This window comes from Danio rerio, chromosome 10, assembly GCF_049306965.1.
Source record: "Danio rerio strain Tuebingen ecotype United States chromosome 10, GRCz12tu, whole genome shotgun sequence".
In the NCBI taxonomy this organism is placed as follows: Eukaryota; Metazoa; Chordata; class Actinopteri; order Cypriniformes; family Danionidae; genus Danio; species Danio rerio.
In genome coordinates, this window is record NC_133185.1 from 8,588,755 (window position 1) to 8,604,029 (window position 15,275).

At 38.3% G+C, this 15,275-nt stretch overlaps 2 protein-coding genes across 3 annotated transcripts; both read right to left on the reverse strand.

Moving 5' to 3' along the window:
* Nucleotides 1-145: 145 nt before the first annotated feature.
* On the reverse strand, nucleotides 146-6,110 carry nfkbil1 (nuclear factor of kappa light polypeptide gene enhancer in B-cells inhibitor-like 1). Its single transcript, XM_005155451.6, has 4 exons — nucleotides 5,654-6,110; nucleotides 5,464-5,579; nucleotides 4,560-4,668; nucleotides 146-2,056 (listed from the first exon to the last, which is right to left on the reverse strand). Exons 1-4 carry the CDS (start codon nucleotides 5,925-5,927, stop codon nucleotides 1,473-1,475), a joined length of 1,083 nt encoding a protein of 360 aa, XP_005155508.1. The 5' UTR covers nucleotides 5,928-6,110; the 3' UTR covers nucleotides 146-1,472.
* Nucleotides 6,111-9,488: 3,378 nt separating this feature from the next.
* Nucleotides 9,489-10,889, reverse strand: zgc:136254. Of its 2 annotated transcripts, none has more exons than NM_001040339.2 (6): nucleotides 10,829-10,889; nucleotides 10,656-10,740; nucleotides 10,341-10,568; nucleotides 10,039-10,250; nucleotides 9,802-9,929; nucleotides 9,489-9,708 (listed from the first exon to the last, which is right to left on the reverse strand). In NM_001040339.2, exons 2-6 carry the CDS (start codon nucleotides 10,726-10,728, stop codon nucleotides 9,564-9,566), a joined length of 786 nt encoding a protein of 261 aa, NP_001035429.1. In that variant the 5' UTR covers nucleotides 10,729-10,740; nucleotides 10,829-10,889; the 3' UTR covers nucleotides 9,489-9,563. The 2 variants fall into 2 exon arrangements, with proteins under 2 accessions (NP_001035429.1, XP_021334876.2); XM_021479201.2 differs by having other exon boundaries at nucleotides 9,490-9,708; nucleotides 10,656-10,745.
* Between the last annotated feature and the right edge of the window lie 4,386 nt (nucleotides 10,890-15,275).

Genomic DNA, 15,275 nt, shown 5'->3' on the forward strand with positions numbered 1-15,275 from the left:
TAATTATACATTACATAATTTAAATAATGATAATAACCTTTGTTTATGAACAAATAACAAAAACACTGTCGTTCTCGATTCATCCAGAAATCTAAAATGTAGGTCAACATTCTTTCTTTGGTGAGTTTTTATAAACACCTGTGTTTTAAATGTATAATCAACAACAATAAAAATCATTTTAATGATTTAACACAAACTTTTGACAATACCCAGCTCAATCACAATGTTATTAGAGCCACCCCCAGTAATACATTACTTGAAATTTTTATTAAAATAAATCAAATAAAGAAAATCCTCCTCATTCAGATTTTTAAACTTGTACAACAGGGGTGCTCAATCCTGTTCCTGGAGATCTACCTTCCTGCAGATTTCAGTTGCTACCCATATCAAAGGCTGTTTCTCAATTCCAAGAACGCAGAGAACGGATTTGCGTTCTTGTGGAGACCGGTCTTGCCAGGTGTCCTCGGAAGAACGAACTCAGGAGACCGCGAGGGCAGAGAATGCGTCCTTTGAGAAATTGGATGCTGCGTTCTTTCTGGTGGTCATGTGACCTGCACGCATTTTAAATAATTTACTATTTAAACATTACAGCATTCATACAACGATTTATTGTTTCCCCCCTCTTCAAAATATATACTTTGCATAAAAACATTATAAATATACTCTGCACAATATAAATAAAACAAATTTGAATACGAATTTCAGCAAACAAACAACCCTTAATGTGTTTATTCCTTTATAAAGATGTCCATGTTAATGTTTACTTTCACAGTGTCATTTAGGGAAACTCCTGAGGTAAATAAATGATATCTCTGAACTTTAATAATAAATCTAAATAAAATGCTGCGCTTCCCACCTCCAGTCGCAATGACTTCTGGGACTTCCAGAGCGAGTTCGCCGCTCAAGTCTGTATCAGTGCGTCCTTGATATCAAGAACACATCCGGGAAGTTTCACGCGTCCTCCGTACTTGCGGTCTTGAGTATTGGAACTGAACTAGGCAGCTGATGACGACGTTGCACGAGAACACGAGGACGCAAGACCGCTGAAGAACGCATATTGAGAAACAGCCAAACACACCTGCCTGTAGTTATCAAGTGTGTTCAGTTCCTAATTAATTGGTTCAGGTGTGTTTGATATGGGTAGCAACTGAAATCTGCAGGAAGGTGGCTCTCCAGGAACAGGATTGAGCACCCCTGTTGTACAGTATGTAAGATGATTTTTGAACATTTAAAAGCACAATTAGTAGTAGCTGCTTTATTAAAATAGGGGTGGCAGAGGAGAATTTTTATTTTAAAAAAACTTTCCCCCCAAGTAATAAACCACTGAAAAAATAAATGAATAAAATACATCCTCCTCTGCCGCCCCTATTTCAACAAAGCAACCACTACTAATTTTTGCATTTGAACGGTCAAAAAAAAAAAATCGAACATACAGTACAAACATAAAAATCAAACAAACGGAGAGCTGTGCATCATCTGAGGCTCTGTGCGAGTCTGTTGAGCTCCTGTGAGAGTCCAGTAACCGTGTCCAGAATCTTTTTCCTATCCGAATCCAGCAGTCGACCTCCACAGCGCTGGGCAAACTTGTCCGGATGCCAGAGCGCCTGCTGTCGACGGAGAATCTTCCGGAAAGCTGGCAAATCAGCCCGATTGGCTCCATGCAACATAACGGCCACCATTTCATCCAACGACCCCCGAGGTGCAGGCCAAGGGATGTCCTCGTATGCCAGCAGGCCTTCCTGACCCTTGCTGGATGAGCCGTGAAAGGTGGCAGTGCAGCGCTCCTCGTAACGCCTCTTCCTTCCCTGCCGCGTCTCTTCCTCTTTTCGAGCTGCTCTCTGCAGGTACTCCTGATGCTCGCGCTCCAGTCTGGCATTTAGCTCTTTTCGGCTCCTCTCGTCCTCTTCCGTCTCCTTCGGCCTTTTGGATTTCTTGTGTCCAGAAGAAGATGCTTCTCTCTGTTCTCGGCTTCGCTGCTTGCTGAAATACTCTCTTCGGATACGATCGGCCCAGTCTCCGAATTCTTCCTCATCTTTGTCATCCCATAAGTGGTCATCTGGGGAGAACAGTACACAGTCAGAATTATTAGACGTCCTGAATTATTAGCACAACAACTTTTGTTTAACAGAAAGAAGATTTTTTTTCAACACATTTCTAAACATAATAGTTTTGATAACTCATTTCTAATAACTGATTTATTTTATCTTTGCCAGGATGAAAGAACATATTATTAGAATAGATATTTTTAAGACACTTCTGTACAGCTTAAAGTGACATTTAGGGTGCTTTCACACCTGTGAATCGATTCAGTTGTTCTGAAACAGAGATTACAATTGTTACATTGTTGCTCTTTGCTCTTGGTGCGGTTCGCTTTCACACTGCAAAGTTTCTAATCGGACCAAAAGAGCTAAAACAAGTCACGTGCGAGTAAACTCTCCTTACATTGGTCAGAGTGTCAGGGTTTATTTTGCAGCGTCCCGCTAAACTGTTAGGAGAGGTGGTGGTTTGATGGTGATTGACAGGGTGCTCGCGCGCGACGTGTCTGAGGAGAGACATGGTAGGGAGGGGTGAGAAGGGTGCGCGACGATGCCTATTTGAGGACCGGGAGGGAGACGCGAGATTACCGGGAGATCATCACTCGTTTGCGGGCATCCGGAGACTCGCGAAACTTCCCACCATACTCATAATTCTCTCTCCATATAGCCGTATATGCCTATTACATATCCATAAAACACAGTGATACAACCGCGCTCGGATCGGATCGCTTTCTCACTACAATCGAACCGCTCCAGGGTTCGTTTCAATCGAGCCAAGACCCCCTCATTCAAGCGATCTCGGAGCGATTACTTTGGCGCGGAACAGAGCGCGATTGCCCTGTTCACATATGTCAAACGAACCGCGCTAACTGGGCAAACGAGATACGTTCCGAAACAAAAGTGTAGGTGTGAAAGCACCCTTATTTTTTCAGAAAAAAATATAGCTTAAGGGGGATAATAATAATAATAATAATGTTTATTATTAAAACTGCTTTTATTCTTGCCAAAATAAAACAAATAAAACTTTCTCCAGAAGAAAAACATATTATTAGACATACTGTGAAAAATTCCTTGCTCTGTTAAACATCATTTAGGAAATATTTTTAAAAAATAAAATAAAAATAACAGGAGGGCTAATACTTTGGTCTTCAACTGTATAAGCTTTTGATATTAATTATATTTGATTTAAAATTTATTTAAAAACAATTTGAACATTGATGTAAATAACAAACAATAATGACAAATGAACTAGAACAGAATTTACAATAACCCCTGCCAAATTAAAATTAAACCCCTGCCATTAAAAATGGGTCTTCTCTTTAAAAAATAAATATACAATATATACAGCATATTTATTTATTTTTTTAAAATGTTTTTTCACCTTTAAATGTGATAAGACAGTGGAGATTTTTGAAACAGGAAAGTATGAGGAGGATAGGGGAAGGGTCGGCAAAGGACCTCGAGCTGGGAATCGAACTGGGGTCGCTGTGAACCCCTCAGTGCCATATGTCGACGCACTTAACCCAAGGCTATTGGCGCAGACACAGCAAATAAATTAAGAAATACAAACAAAAAGTAACAATAGTCACACTTGTTATACACAACCAGTGATATCAATGCATACATCAGAAATAAAAGTGAAGATTTACAACAAGTCATTTTGATGAGACTTTTGATGTAGATTGCTCACTTTTGCTCAATTCTGGCTTTACAAGAAAACCTGCCAAAGTCAATTGCATGAATATGTGAGACTACATATTATAGAGATGACTTTTTGTTAAATAAACATTTAAATTTAATAATGTCCTGCTGATTCCCAGGGATGGGGCTGGAAGGGCATCCGCTGCGTAAAACATATGCTGGATAAGTTGGCGGTTCATTCCGCTGTGGTGACCCCAGATTAATAAAGGGACTAAGCCAAAAAGAAAATGAATGAATGTCCTGCTGCTGATTTTCATCAGATCGTGTTTGATCAATTCAACATTTTTTGTATATAGGTAGGTACTGTGAATTCATTTTTATGTTTACCCTAATACATAATTCTACACATTTTAATAGTTCAAATTATTTATTGTAACTACAGCTGTCAACATTTGAAGTGGATCAAAAGCATCAATAAAACAAGAATCTGTGTTATTCACTAGTTTTTGGTCAACTTTGAAAATCCACTTTAAGTCTTGACTACCGTACACTGAAAATTATTTCTGCAAAATTGTTGCAAACAATTTATGTGTTGAATTTAAACAAACAAATACAATTTAGTAATATTCAACTGTATTTGTTAGTTTAAATTCAGCTCAAATAAATTGTTAAAATCATTTAACTCAAAATTAGTTAATTTATTAAACCATTGTTATATTTTACACTGAAATAGGAACAATATTGTACTTTTCGTTAACTGTTATATCTTCACATTTACTTTATAGATCACTCTAAAATCTGGCATAACTAGCTATGCTAACATGCTAATACATCAAATATAATAGTAACTGTACAAGATGCAACAGAAAATACAACACTTGCCATCAAACTGTCCGAATGTCTCAAAAAACTCATCCTGGCATTCTCCTAAAAGCTTCTCTCTCCATTGTTGCTCAGTATCAACGTGTGAGGATTCATCTTTGGTATTCCCCTGTTTCAAGTACAAAAATAAAACCTCAAATTGCAAGAAAAAACATGATATTTTGCCCAAAACGAAAATTCTCCCTGCTGAAAAATCCAGCTTAAACCAGCCTAGGCTGGTTGGCTGGTTTTAGCTGATCAACCAGGCTGGTTTTAGAGGGGTTTTGGCCACTTCCAGGCTGGTTTCCAGCCATTTCCAGCCTGGTCTTAGCTAGTTAGGCTGGAAAATGACCAGCTAAAACCAGCTTGACCAGCCTGGTTTAAGCTGGATATAGCTGGTTTTGGCTGGACTCCCAGCTTGGCTAGGCTGGTCAAGCTGGTTTTAGCTGGTCATCTCCCAGCCTGACCAGCTAAGACCAGGCTGGAAATGGCTGGAAACCAGCCTGGAAGTGGCCAAAACCCCTCTAAAACCAGCCTGGTCGACCAGCTAAAACCAGCCAACCAGCTTAGGCTGATTTAAGCTGGATTTTTCAGCAGGGAGCTGTCATCATTTACTCACTCTACACTTCTTTCTTATATTTATATAATAATAAATCCAATACATTTTTGTAAAATGTTGGTACCAAATGGTCCCCACTGACAATGTGATAGTATTTTACCTACTATGGAAGTCAGAGAGGGAACATCAACAACTTGATTACGAACATCAGGATATCTCTGTTTGTGTCCAACAAAATAAAACAAATTAAGAATATGAAGTTGAGGCTGAGTAAAGGTTAAGACCATTTTCATATTTGGGTGAACTTTCCATTTGATAAACAAATTAAATATATTTCAGTTTAGTGAGTCACTATTATCACAGCACCTGCTCGGGCTTCTTCATCCACTGGAGCAGGTCATGAGGAGTCACTCCTGCTTTATTAGATATATCCATCGATTGTGGACAGTTCTTCCGCAGTGGCACCACCAGGTCATCATAAGCTGTAATTAATAATATGAAAATCATGAAAAAAGTTTAAACTGGAGATCAGTTTATTGATGTCACAGTCTCGCACCTCTTTTGCCATGTTTGAGGGCTCTTTTCACAGCCACATGTAACGGCGTGTCTCCGTTTCTGTCTGTTTGCAGCGGGTCTGCTCCGTGTTTCAGCAGCAGCCTGAGGATCGCATCATCCCCGTGGGAACAGGTAACGTGCAGCGGGCTTCTGCGCTTCTTCCCTTTGGTGAAGTTCAGCTCCAGATCCTTGTGTTTACGGAGGAATGATTTCAGCTTCATCAGACTGCCCTCCTCCACGTAGCGCATAACTTTCTTTTGCTTTCTTTTCTCCATTAGCTCTCGTTAAAAAGACACGCGGATAATAAATTCTAGACGACATTGTTCACGTATTCGACTTGAATGCCACATTTCATCGTGATATGACATTTCAATGGCTTAAACACGGACGTAAACAAATGTAGCACATCATTGGAGTGCGTCTGAAAATTAGTTCCGTTCCGGATTGGAAACCCAACTGTTAAATCGTGTGCCGCACGCTTCTTAAGTGATGCTCCCAGCGCTTAGATCGCTCCCTGGTGGCTGGCTGCAGTACAAGTCATAAAGCATAAAGCATCATTTACCGTTAGCTTTTTATTTTAAAACACCTAATAAACATTCAATTGAATTTATATTCCTCTTTGCCAGATATAATAAGGCATCGAATAAACCGGTTTAAATGAACGAGGATGCAAAAATAATAACAAACAATATACAAGCAATGTTGCAGTATGATGGACATCAGTTGATACTGCAAAGTTTATTGTTCAAATTGATAAGTATTAGGCATTTATTGGGAAATGGCGCTGTTGTGTTCGTCCATATTTTTTACATTACATTGTGTTCAATGCACAATTTTAGGGCGCACTTACACTATGCTATCCGAACCGTGCCCAGGCCGTTTACCGGATCATTTGAGAAGTGTGAGTGCTCTGAATCGGGCTCAGGCACAGTTCACTTGGTTGGCCCTTGCCCGGTTGGAAAAGGTGGGCCTCAGCGTGGTTCACTCGGGCTTTGGCGCGGTATACGCTTGTGTGTGAGTGCAAAATGCGCCAAAGCCCGAAACAGAAAGCGAGACGAGACTTTTAAGGGACTGTTTCATGTGGATTTATTAATAATTCTTACTGTTCAATGAACGCAAACTGTCGTAGTTTATTAAAGACGCAGACACCTCACTGCACGACTGCTGCGCACCTTCAGCAAACCTCCTCATTCCTGCAGCATGAGGGCTTTATGATTGTTTATGAGCGTCAAATGTGGCGGATCTGTTCGGCGAAATATCTGACTGCGTGTCTCTGCATCCCTAAGGACTGTTTGGCGAAATATTTGACTGCATGTCACTGCATAACAAACGACTGAAATTATATAACTAGAGAAATCTCCACTGTGCTTAGCGAGAGCGCTCACTGCACAGCGCAGCATCGATGACGTAAGCGTGCCCAGTCCCGATTGTAATGTTAGTGCGGGCCGTCGGGGGAGAGGGGAGGGGGGACAAGCGTGCTTTGGCCCGGTTCAAGGCAACTGTACATAGTGTGAGTACGGCCTTAGGCTGCAGTTTCAGGGCCCTGTCCCCTTGTCGAGGACCCCTTATACTCATACCTCACCCCTACCCCTCAATCCAACCTTCACAAAAACAAACAGTTAAGTATAAATGTGGAGGGTAAGCCTTATATTCAAATACTTGTATTGTTCACCCCTACAGAACAGATCAATGAAAACAGGGGTAAAACTAGGGTCTTAAAATGTGGTCCTAGAAATGCTTTCATGTCTCTCCTGTTGTGCAGACTACATACAAAGACTATGGAAAGGGACTTTGCTACACATCAGGAATGAATACACATGTGGAGTCTCTCTAATCTGTATAATCTGGCCAATTCTCAGGGTGAGTTCCATTCAGAAGGGCTCATCATGAGCCCTAATGCCTTCGGAAGATCCCTCTGAAGAGATTAGACTAGAGCAGGGGTGTCAAACTCAATTCCTGGAGGGCCGAAGCCCTGCAAAGTTTAGTTCCAACCCTGCTCCAACACACTTACCTGTAGGTTTCAAACAAGCCTGAAGGACTCAATTAGTTTGATCAGGTGTGTTTAATTAGGGTTGGAACTAAACTGTGCAGAGCTGCGGCCCTTTTGGAACTGAGTTTGTCACCTGTGGACTAGAGCATGAGGATGAGCCCTCCCAAATTGAGTAGCCTACAATGTGACACCAAACAACTTCCTTGCTCAAAAAAAAATCATGGCCTAAATTGTCTAAACTACTAGCTAAACTAAAAGTTGCATAATTATAATTTTGTTATATCCTTCATTCCAAAGGGCCCTTTAGAGTCTTCAGTTTTGAGCACTTCGGTTTGGAATAACACTGCAATACGGTGGCCATGATTTTTTCACTTTAAAGTACCCTTTAAAGGGTGATATCCTGTTTACAACGCACCGTCAAATGTCTATTAGATATATTTATAAATATAGGTATACCTAACAGAGCTGTTCCCTCTAGTCCAGTGGTCACCAAACTTGTTCCTGGAGGGCCGGTGTCCTGCAGATTTTAGTCCCAACCCTATTTAAACACACCTGAACAAGCTAATCAAGGTCTTACTGGGTATACTTGAAACATCCAGGCAGGTGTGTTGAGGCAAGATGGAGCTAAACCCTGCAGGGACACCAGCCCTCCAGGACCAGGATTGGTGACCCCTGCTCTAGTCTGACCCCTGCAATAGCGCTGTCAATAGGCAAAGTTTACGGACTGCAGCTTTTAACCTGCAGAGTCAATTTTGATTTCACAAGAACTTCAAGAAATTATCAATAATAATTTCTATAATAATAATAAATTGCCTACTATTACTCATATAGCATTTTTGTTTAATAAAAATTTAAACTAGACTGTTTGGCAAAAGCAAGCCCAAACAGTTTAGCTTTTACCCTAACTAAACATTGGATCAAATGAATTGAAACCCTTCAGATTTGTTTGAAACCTACAGGGAAGTGTTCTAATAAAGCAGGCTTGGAACTAACTTCTGCAGGTGTAACAGGTAGGGAAAGTATTCTTATCTTTATTTATATAAATACTCATCATGTGTTTTACTTGAAATATGTATACCAGAAGTGCTTACTGTGTGCATCTTCTCCTTTAAATTTCTAAGGAATCTTACATTTTTTAATTTCCCATTTAGCACCCCCATCTTCCCTTTCTGCACATCGGAGAGGTGGGTGTCTGCCTGCCAAGCTTTATTCATTCATTTTCTTTTTGGCATTTATTAATCTGGGGTCGCCACAGTGGAATGAACCACCAATTTATTTGGCATACGTTTTACACAGCAAATGTCTTTCCAGCTGCAACCCATCACTGAAAAACACCCATACACTCATTCACACTACAGACAATTTAGCATACCAGATTTGGACTTATAAGGGAAACTGAAGCACCAAAGGAAACCCACGCAAACACAAGGAGAACATGTAGACTTCACACAGAAATGCCAACTGACCCAGCAGAGACTCAAACCAGTGACCTTCTTTCTGTGAGGTAATCACTGCACCACTGTGCTGCCCTAGATAAGTTTACTTGCATTAACGATGAAAACCAGATTTAACTTAAGCTGATCTTCTAAACAGTAAAGTCTATGTAGCCTTGGTCAAAAAAAAAAAAAAAAAAAATAGATAAATAAATTTCTTGCTGAGTGGAAGACGGTGTTCATTTTGTCTGGTTTAAATCCTTACTAATAGCACTAAAAGAAAAAAAGGGATATGACCACCAGAAGTGACAAATTCATTCACTATACAAGGTCAAGAGATCTGAAGAAAATACACAAAAAAATGTGACAGATAATACACTTTAGTAATGTTGGAAACCACAGAACCGAAGAGTGTAAGATTAAGCTTTTATTTGTCTGTTAATGATTTCTTTAGGGTTTTTTTTTTTAGTGGTTTCTAGTGATTAAGATTATAGAGTACATTTACGGATGGAGCCATCAACACAGACAACCCACAGCACTCCCAGGTCAAAGGAAACGTGTTTGTGACCAATGGGACAGGCAATCATTGAGATCCAGTCTGTGCCAGCAGGGTTAGACCGACTCACACCAACTCTGCAGCAGACAAAGAATGGGTTTCATCAACAGGTAGAAAATAATCCTTGACAAAAATGTCATGTTATGATGTGTTTGAACTGTTCAGCTGACCTTTGGAATAGTTTTGCTTCATAGTTGACACCAAAGACACTGCCATCTGTTCCCACTTCAATCATGGACAGAAGTCCAGGAATATTTACAAAAGTCCCATCCCCAGAACAGGCATTACTGGACACACCCTGTAAGGAGAGGGGGGGGGGGGGAGGAAGAAAAAAAAAAAAAAAAAAAAAAAAAACATAAGTTTTGTTTGTCTTTGCAAAATGATACCATTTAACACTGTGACATTACCTTCATGATAAAGATACGGTCAGCAGAGTTCACACCCCAGCAGCTGTAAGGGCCACAGCTGTAATACTTCAGCTTTCCATTAAGGGTAACCCAAGGAGTGGTGCTGGATGGCCATTGGTTGTTAGCATCCATGTTCAAACAAAAGATGTCATCATTCATATTGACGCCTGCAATAATCTGATCACCTCCAGCATCCACCTGCTTCAAAAGACCTTTATATATATAAAAAAAAGCTAATATTAAAAAAAAAAAAATTCACTTTACCAGAGATACATTTTAATTATTGGGAATTTTTAATATACCTGGAAACTGAACAAATCTGCCACTTATCAATTTGAAGATGTAGTAGGTTCCATTCACTCCCAGCTGACCAGCAGGACCAACACTGAAGTGCTTTAGAGATCTGCTGACCGGATTGAAGACATCATCTTGCAGCACAAACGCTTGATTTAGATCGTTCACTCCAACCACTGAACCAGACCCAGCGTCAATCTGCTTCAGGTTACCACTCATTATAGTACAGTCTAAAGCTGCAAAACCCACACAAAATAGATATAGAGCCTTTACAATATTTAAGACCATTATAAAAATAAAACAAACTAAAAAAAGGCATTTACCCCGAGTGTAAAGGATTTGGCAACTCAAGAACAGCAGAACACTTTGATAAACCTTCATTGCTCCACAATACATTTTTGTTTGGACCTGTTCTTAACCAAAAATCAAGTACATAAGTCAATTCAAAGTAAAGACAGCCTCAGAAACACAATGACAGTAATTATTTGAACATAACCTTGTCTTGTCTTGTTTGAGCAGGATTCAACAGTCAAAGTGATAACATCAACAGCAGCACTGAAGAAACACATCGCAGCTGTCTGTTTTTTATTTAAACATCCAGCCAATCAGGCGTAAAAGCAAACTGTCAACCAACCATGAAACTGCGCAACATCAGTCAACAAGATTAAGCACAGGTGAAGCCATCAATCAGCCAATGAACAATCAGGATGAACATTAGCTGAACTATAGTGTTGTATACAAAACGGCACCCTTTTTTCATTCACTCTGCCCTACTACGTTAGTCAACTAAAATAGACCAGTTGAAGGAGTGAGTTAATTCAAGCACTCAGTACACTGGAACGGATGCTGTTTTGTTTGTGCATCACTAACACAGATTAGATTTTCAACTATTGGTCAGACCCTGTGATAGTTATTTAACAGTAGCGAGCTGTCTATTAGCAATGAAACAAAGACTGTTAATTTTTGTCATGTGTGTTACTGTAATTAAATAATATTGTATTTATAAAATATGCCAGAGGTGTCCAAACTCACTTCCTGGAGTGCCTCAGTCCTGCACAGTTTAATAGACTTAAGCTGCAGTCACACTAGAATTTGTGTTGCGAAATTCTGTCATACAGTGCTGCGAAAAGTGGTGGAATTAAACAAGATAATTAGACATTTTAAAAAAAGCTAGCGATTGGTCCATATTTTAAATTTTTGTCCAGAGAGGTCATGTTTTGATCCTCAATTGGTCTCACAGTCAAGTGATGCAATTTCGCAGGCAAATTTATGACACTTTTTTTTCCTATCACACATTAAAGTTAAATTTTATTTGAAGTTATAGTATACACAGCAATCTCTGGGCTTGCTGCATAACAAATACCAAAATTTTAACAATTTATAAAAAAATGAATCACTTTCTGGAAAAAGTTTTGTTTTCCCTTGTGTGGCAGAACATGTTTGGATGGAATTTGGGAAGCACTGCTTTTAAGTTTGAGTGATTAAAATCCCCAGCAACAATAAAAGCAGTCTGTGGGTGAGCAGTCTGTTATTTGCTGATGGCTGCATGAAGTTCATTCATAGCAAGCTTGGCATCAGCATCGGGAAGAATATAAGCAGCAGTTATAATGGTGGAGGTGAACTCCCGTGGCAGATAAAATGATCCACATGGTTAAAAATGGTTAAAATTCACTATTTGAGGGTATAAGGGTAACTTAGGATACAGCCTACACTGTTAAAAATGTCTGTGATTTTAACAGTAATGTAAAATCTACAGTGAAAACCTGTTAAATGATTTACGGCTCATTTCTGTACAAAATACAGAAAATAGCTGTAACAGATCTAACATTTGTTTTTGAGAAACTAATCAGAGTGTCTGAAATCTCACTGTACACCCTCATTTACTAGTCCATAAATTAGTCAATTAGTTTAGTCCACTAGACAGAGTGAATGACCACAAATAAGGGAATTCAGACACTGATGAACAGCTGCTGTTAACAAGCACAATCACTGAATAATAGAGCAACAGACACCCCCTTACACCGAACCAGCTGAATTAAAACAGAGGATTAAACACCTCCATTAAATAACAGCATTAGCAGCTTCACTGACTACAGTTTGACTTAATTTCTGTCATATCTGCAGGAATATTTGATAATTAACAGAGGTTTATAATTTTATAGAATATATTTCATTTGACCTCATCGTTGACCTGGAGATCAAAGGTTGCTTTAGTTGGGCTCTTCAATCGTTACTCCTCTAGCTTAATGTGTCTCTGGCTGATATAACTGTGTTTCTAAAACTCATCATTTATTCATTGTTACAGATATAATTTCTAGTATTTTAGAAGTTAAGCCATAGAAAATAGCTTTTATTTGATACTGTTTGGAATATGCTACAGCTTCCCAGCAAACAATTATCAAGGAATTAATACGTAAATAAAATGTATTAGTTTCATGCACAAAACCTTGAGATCTCCAGCTGTACTTAATGACACCAAGACATCAAGAATCAGGATATGAACCTCAACCAGGGTTGCCAAAAAAAGCTGCTTAATTTACATGCAGTTAAAAAGCATGAATTGCAGCATGAATGTAATATGCAGCTTAAAGTTTTTACAATCTCTTTCTTTTCCCTTATTGTATGTTGTTTTTGGCAGGTAATATTTCAGTAGAGTGCTTTGTTTTTTTCTGGGTTGATTTTTATATGATTTTTATTATTTTTTTGTCACCATTCTTGAGATTCAAAGACTAATAGTTGTTGTCTGTGTGTTTTTAAGTTCTGCCATAGATCAAACATTTCATTGTGAACAGTGTATTTAGAAGTATAAAGTCAATGACTGCTGTAGGCCAAGTGGTGTCATTTACATATGGTATTCATATCTGCACAAGCAGGTGAGGGTGGTTTCAGTATCATAGTTAATCTTATCAGATTTACTGTTGAATTTTTCTTTTGGCTTTTCATGTTATACATATAGCGTGATTAACACATTTAATTATAGCAACCAAATTATAATCTAATGTCAGAACAAAGTTGAAGATCCTGACTAAAGCAGACCCTGTCCTCCATCATGGTGACTTCAAATGAACAACAGAAATTTCATTAAGAGCTTTTGTTCACGTGACAGAAATAAAGTCAAAGGTCAGTAATAAGTATCCCCTGATGTTTGTGGAGTTTAATGATCTCTGCTGAGATCTTGAGAGATAAAAGTTTTATTGTGTAATTAGTTTTATTTTTATTAATTATAATTTTATTTAGAGTTTTATTTTGAGTTGATTTCATATTTGTTTTTTGTTTTTTGGCTGTAATTTGTGTTTTTCTTTCCTTCAGTGATTCTGCTTGTTAACAGTTGTTCATCAAGAATTCTCAATCCTCCTTTAATTAGACACTTAATTATCTCATTAACTTCATCACTGTCTGAGTGTTCAGCCCTCTGTAGTGAGGACATTAGTGAGGATTTTGCTCTGGAATTTGAGGGGTTAAATATGTTCGATTAAAAATAAAGACTGTGGAATGTATGTTTAACAGAAATAGTCTGTAAACTGAATTTATAAATGTAAAATGATGAAAACAGTAGATTACTGGCAACCACAACTGCCTATATTTTCCCCATAAAATAAAAAAAAAAACAGCAAAATACTGTAAAAAAAATGTTGTCTCACCATCGTGGAGGATAGTAGCATCTGTGTGCAAGTCCAAGACAAACTAATAATATTTGATGTTGTGCTGCGTCTTCTTTTGTTTAAAGGTAACTGTGTAGTTACTAATGCAGTGAAAATCTGTTTGCTAAATGTAAATACACATGAACCCATTAATGCATTTAATGACGTTATGTTTTTATGCACTGAGCTAATTTTTTTGTGAACTGAACATTGTATCAGGTTATAAAATACGGTTATTTTCCATAAATTTTAACAGTTCTATAAATTGTACTTTTTACGGAAAAAGTCTGGCAACCACAGCTGCTGGCAGTGATGGTGAAATGAAGCTTTCTAAACCAGTAAAGAGCTCGACTCAATTGCATCGGAAAAATGTCGTTACTCGAAGCTTTCTAAATCAGAGCTTGATGAGGACCTCTTCTGGTGAAAGTGTAGGAAAGCACTGTGTTGCAATATTGTCAAATGTTGTAATACAACAACAGTAATATAAACAAATTACTTAATTAATGTAGTTTTTACTCATAAGGTATGTTACATTACACCACTGATGACTAGTAAAATCCAAACTATTCAAAAGTATTTACATTTGACAACTAGTCCCGTTCCAAACGGGGATCAAACCAGCGATTCCTGCATGGGAGGGGATTGCTCTAGGAGGAGAGTACGTGAGAGATGATTTGGGATTGCACTCACCAGCTGGTCTCCGTCAAACACTATATTACGAAGTGCAGTGGTTTTCTTTAAAAAATGTTGTAAAAAATACACTAATAATACACTTTAGTATGGTTGAAAACCTTTTTACCATAAATTACTATTGTATTTTAGTTTAATAACTGGTGTGTGGGACCGGCGCAGTGCTTGGAAACAGTAGAAATGTATGTAATCGTTGTTTTTCCCGTAAATTTAACATTTTTTTTTTTTTTACATACCCAAGTTCCAGGCTTGAGACAAAATAAAGGCAGTGATACAGTTCAGCGTTTGAGAAAGCAGATGGAGTTTAAAGACTGTAAACAAGGACATAAAGCAAAACCCTCTTCTTTTTAAGCTGTAGTTTGAAATGCTTTTAATTTAGGCCAGACTCCACTTACTTCAGGTAACCTCAGACTAATACATGTTAAGGTTATGAGACCAAAAGTGTTAAGGTTATAAGACCAAAGTAAAACAACGAAACCAATAAACAAAATTAAAATTCAGACATTTATGAAAAAACACATAAATATGGATCAATAAAGTTATACCATGAAAAAATAACTACAACTATTGGTCAAAAAATGACTTAACACATTAACCTCTGATAGTGCAATT

Coding starts and splice junctions, on each gene's coding strand:
- nfkbil1 (XM_005155451.6), bottom strand. CDS start 5,927: ATGGAGAAAAGAAAGCAAAAGAAAGTTATGCGCTACGTGGAGGAGGGC. Junction 5,580..5,653: donor CCTCAAACATGGCAAAAGAG/GTGCGAGACTGT, acceptor TATTAATTACAG/CTTATGATGACCTGGTGGTG. Junction 2,057..4,559: donor GACATTCGGACAGTTTGATG/GCAAGTGTTGTA, acceptor TGTTCTCCCCAG/ATGACCACTTATGGGATGAC.
- zgc:136254 (NM_001040339.2), bottom strand. CDS start 10,728: ATGTATTGTGGAGCAATGAAGGTTTATCAAAGTGTTCTGCTGTTCTTG. Junction 10,251..10,340: donor CAGATTTGTTCAGTTTCCAG/GTATATTAAAAA, acceptor ATATATATAAAG/GTCTTTTGAAGCAGGTGGAT. Junction 9,930..10,038: donor ACCGTATCTTTATCATGAAG/GTAATGTCACAG, acceptor CTCTCCTTACAG/GGTGTGTCCAGTAATGCCTG.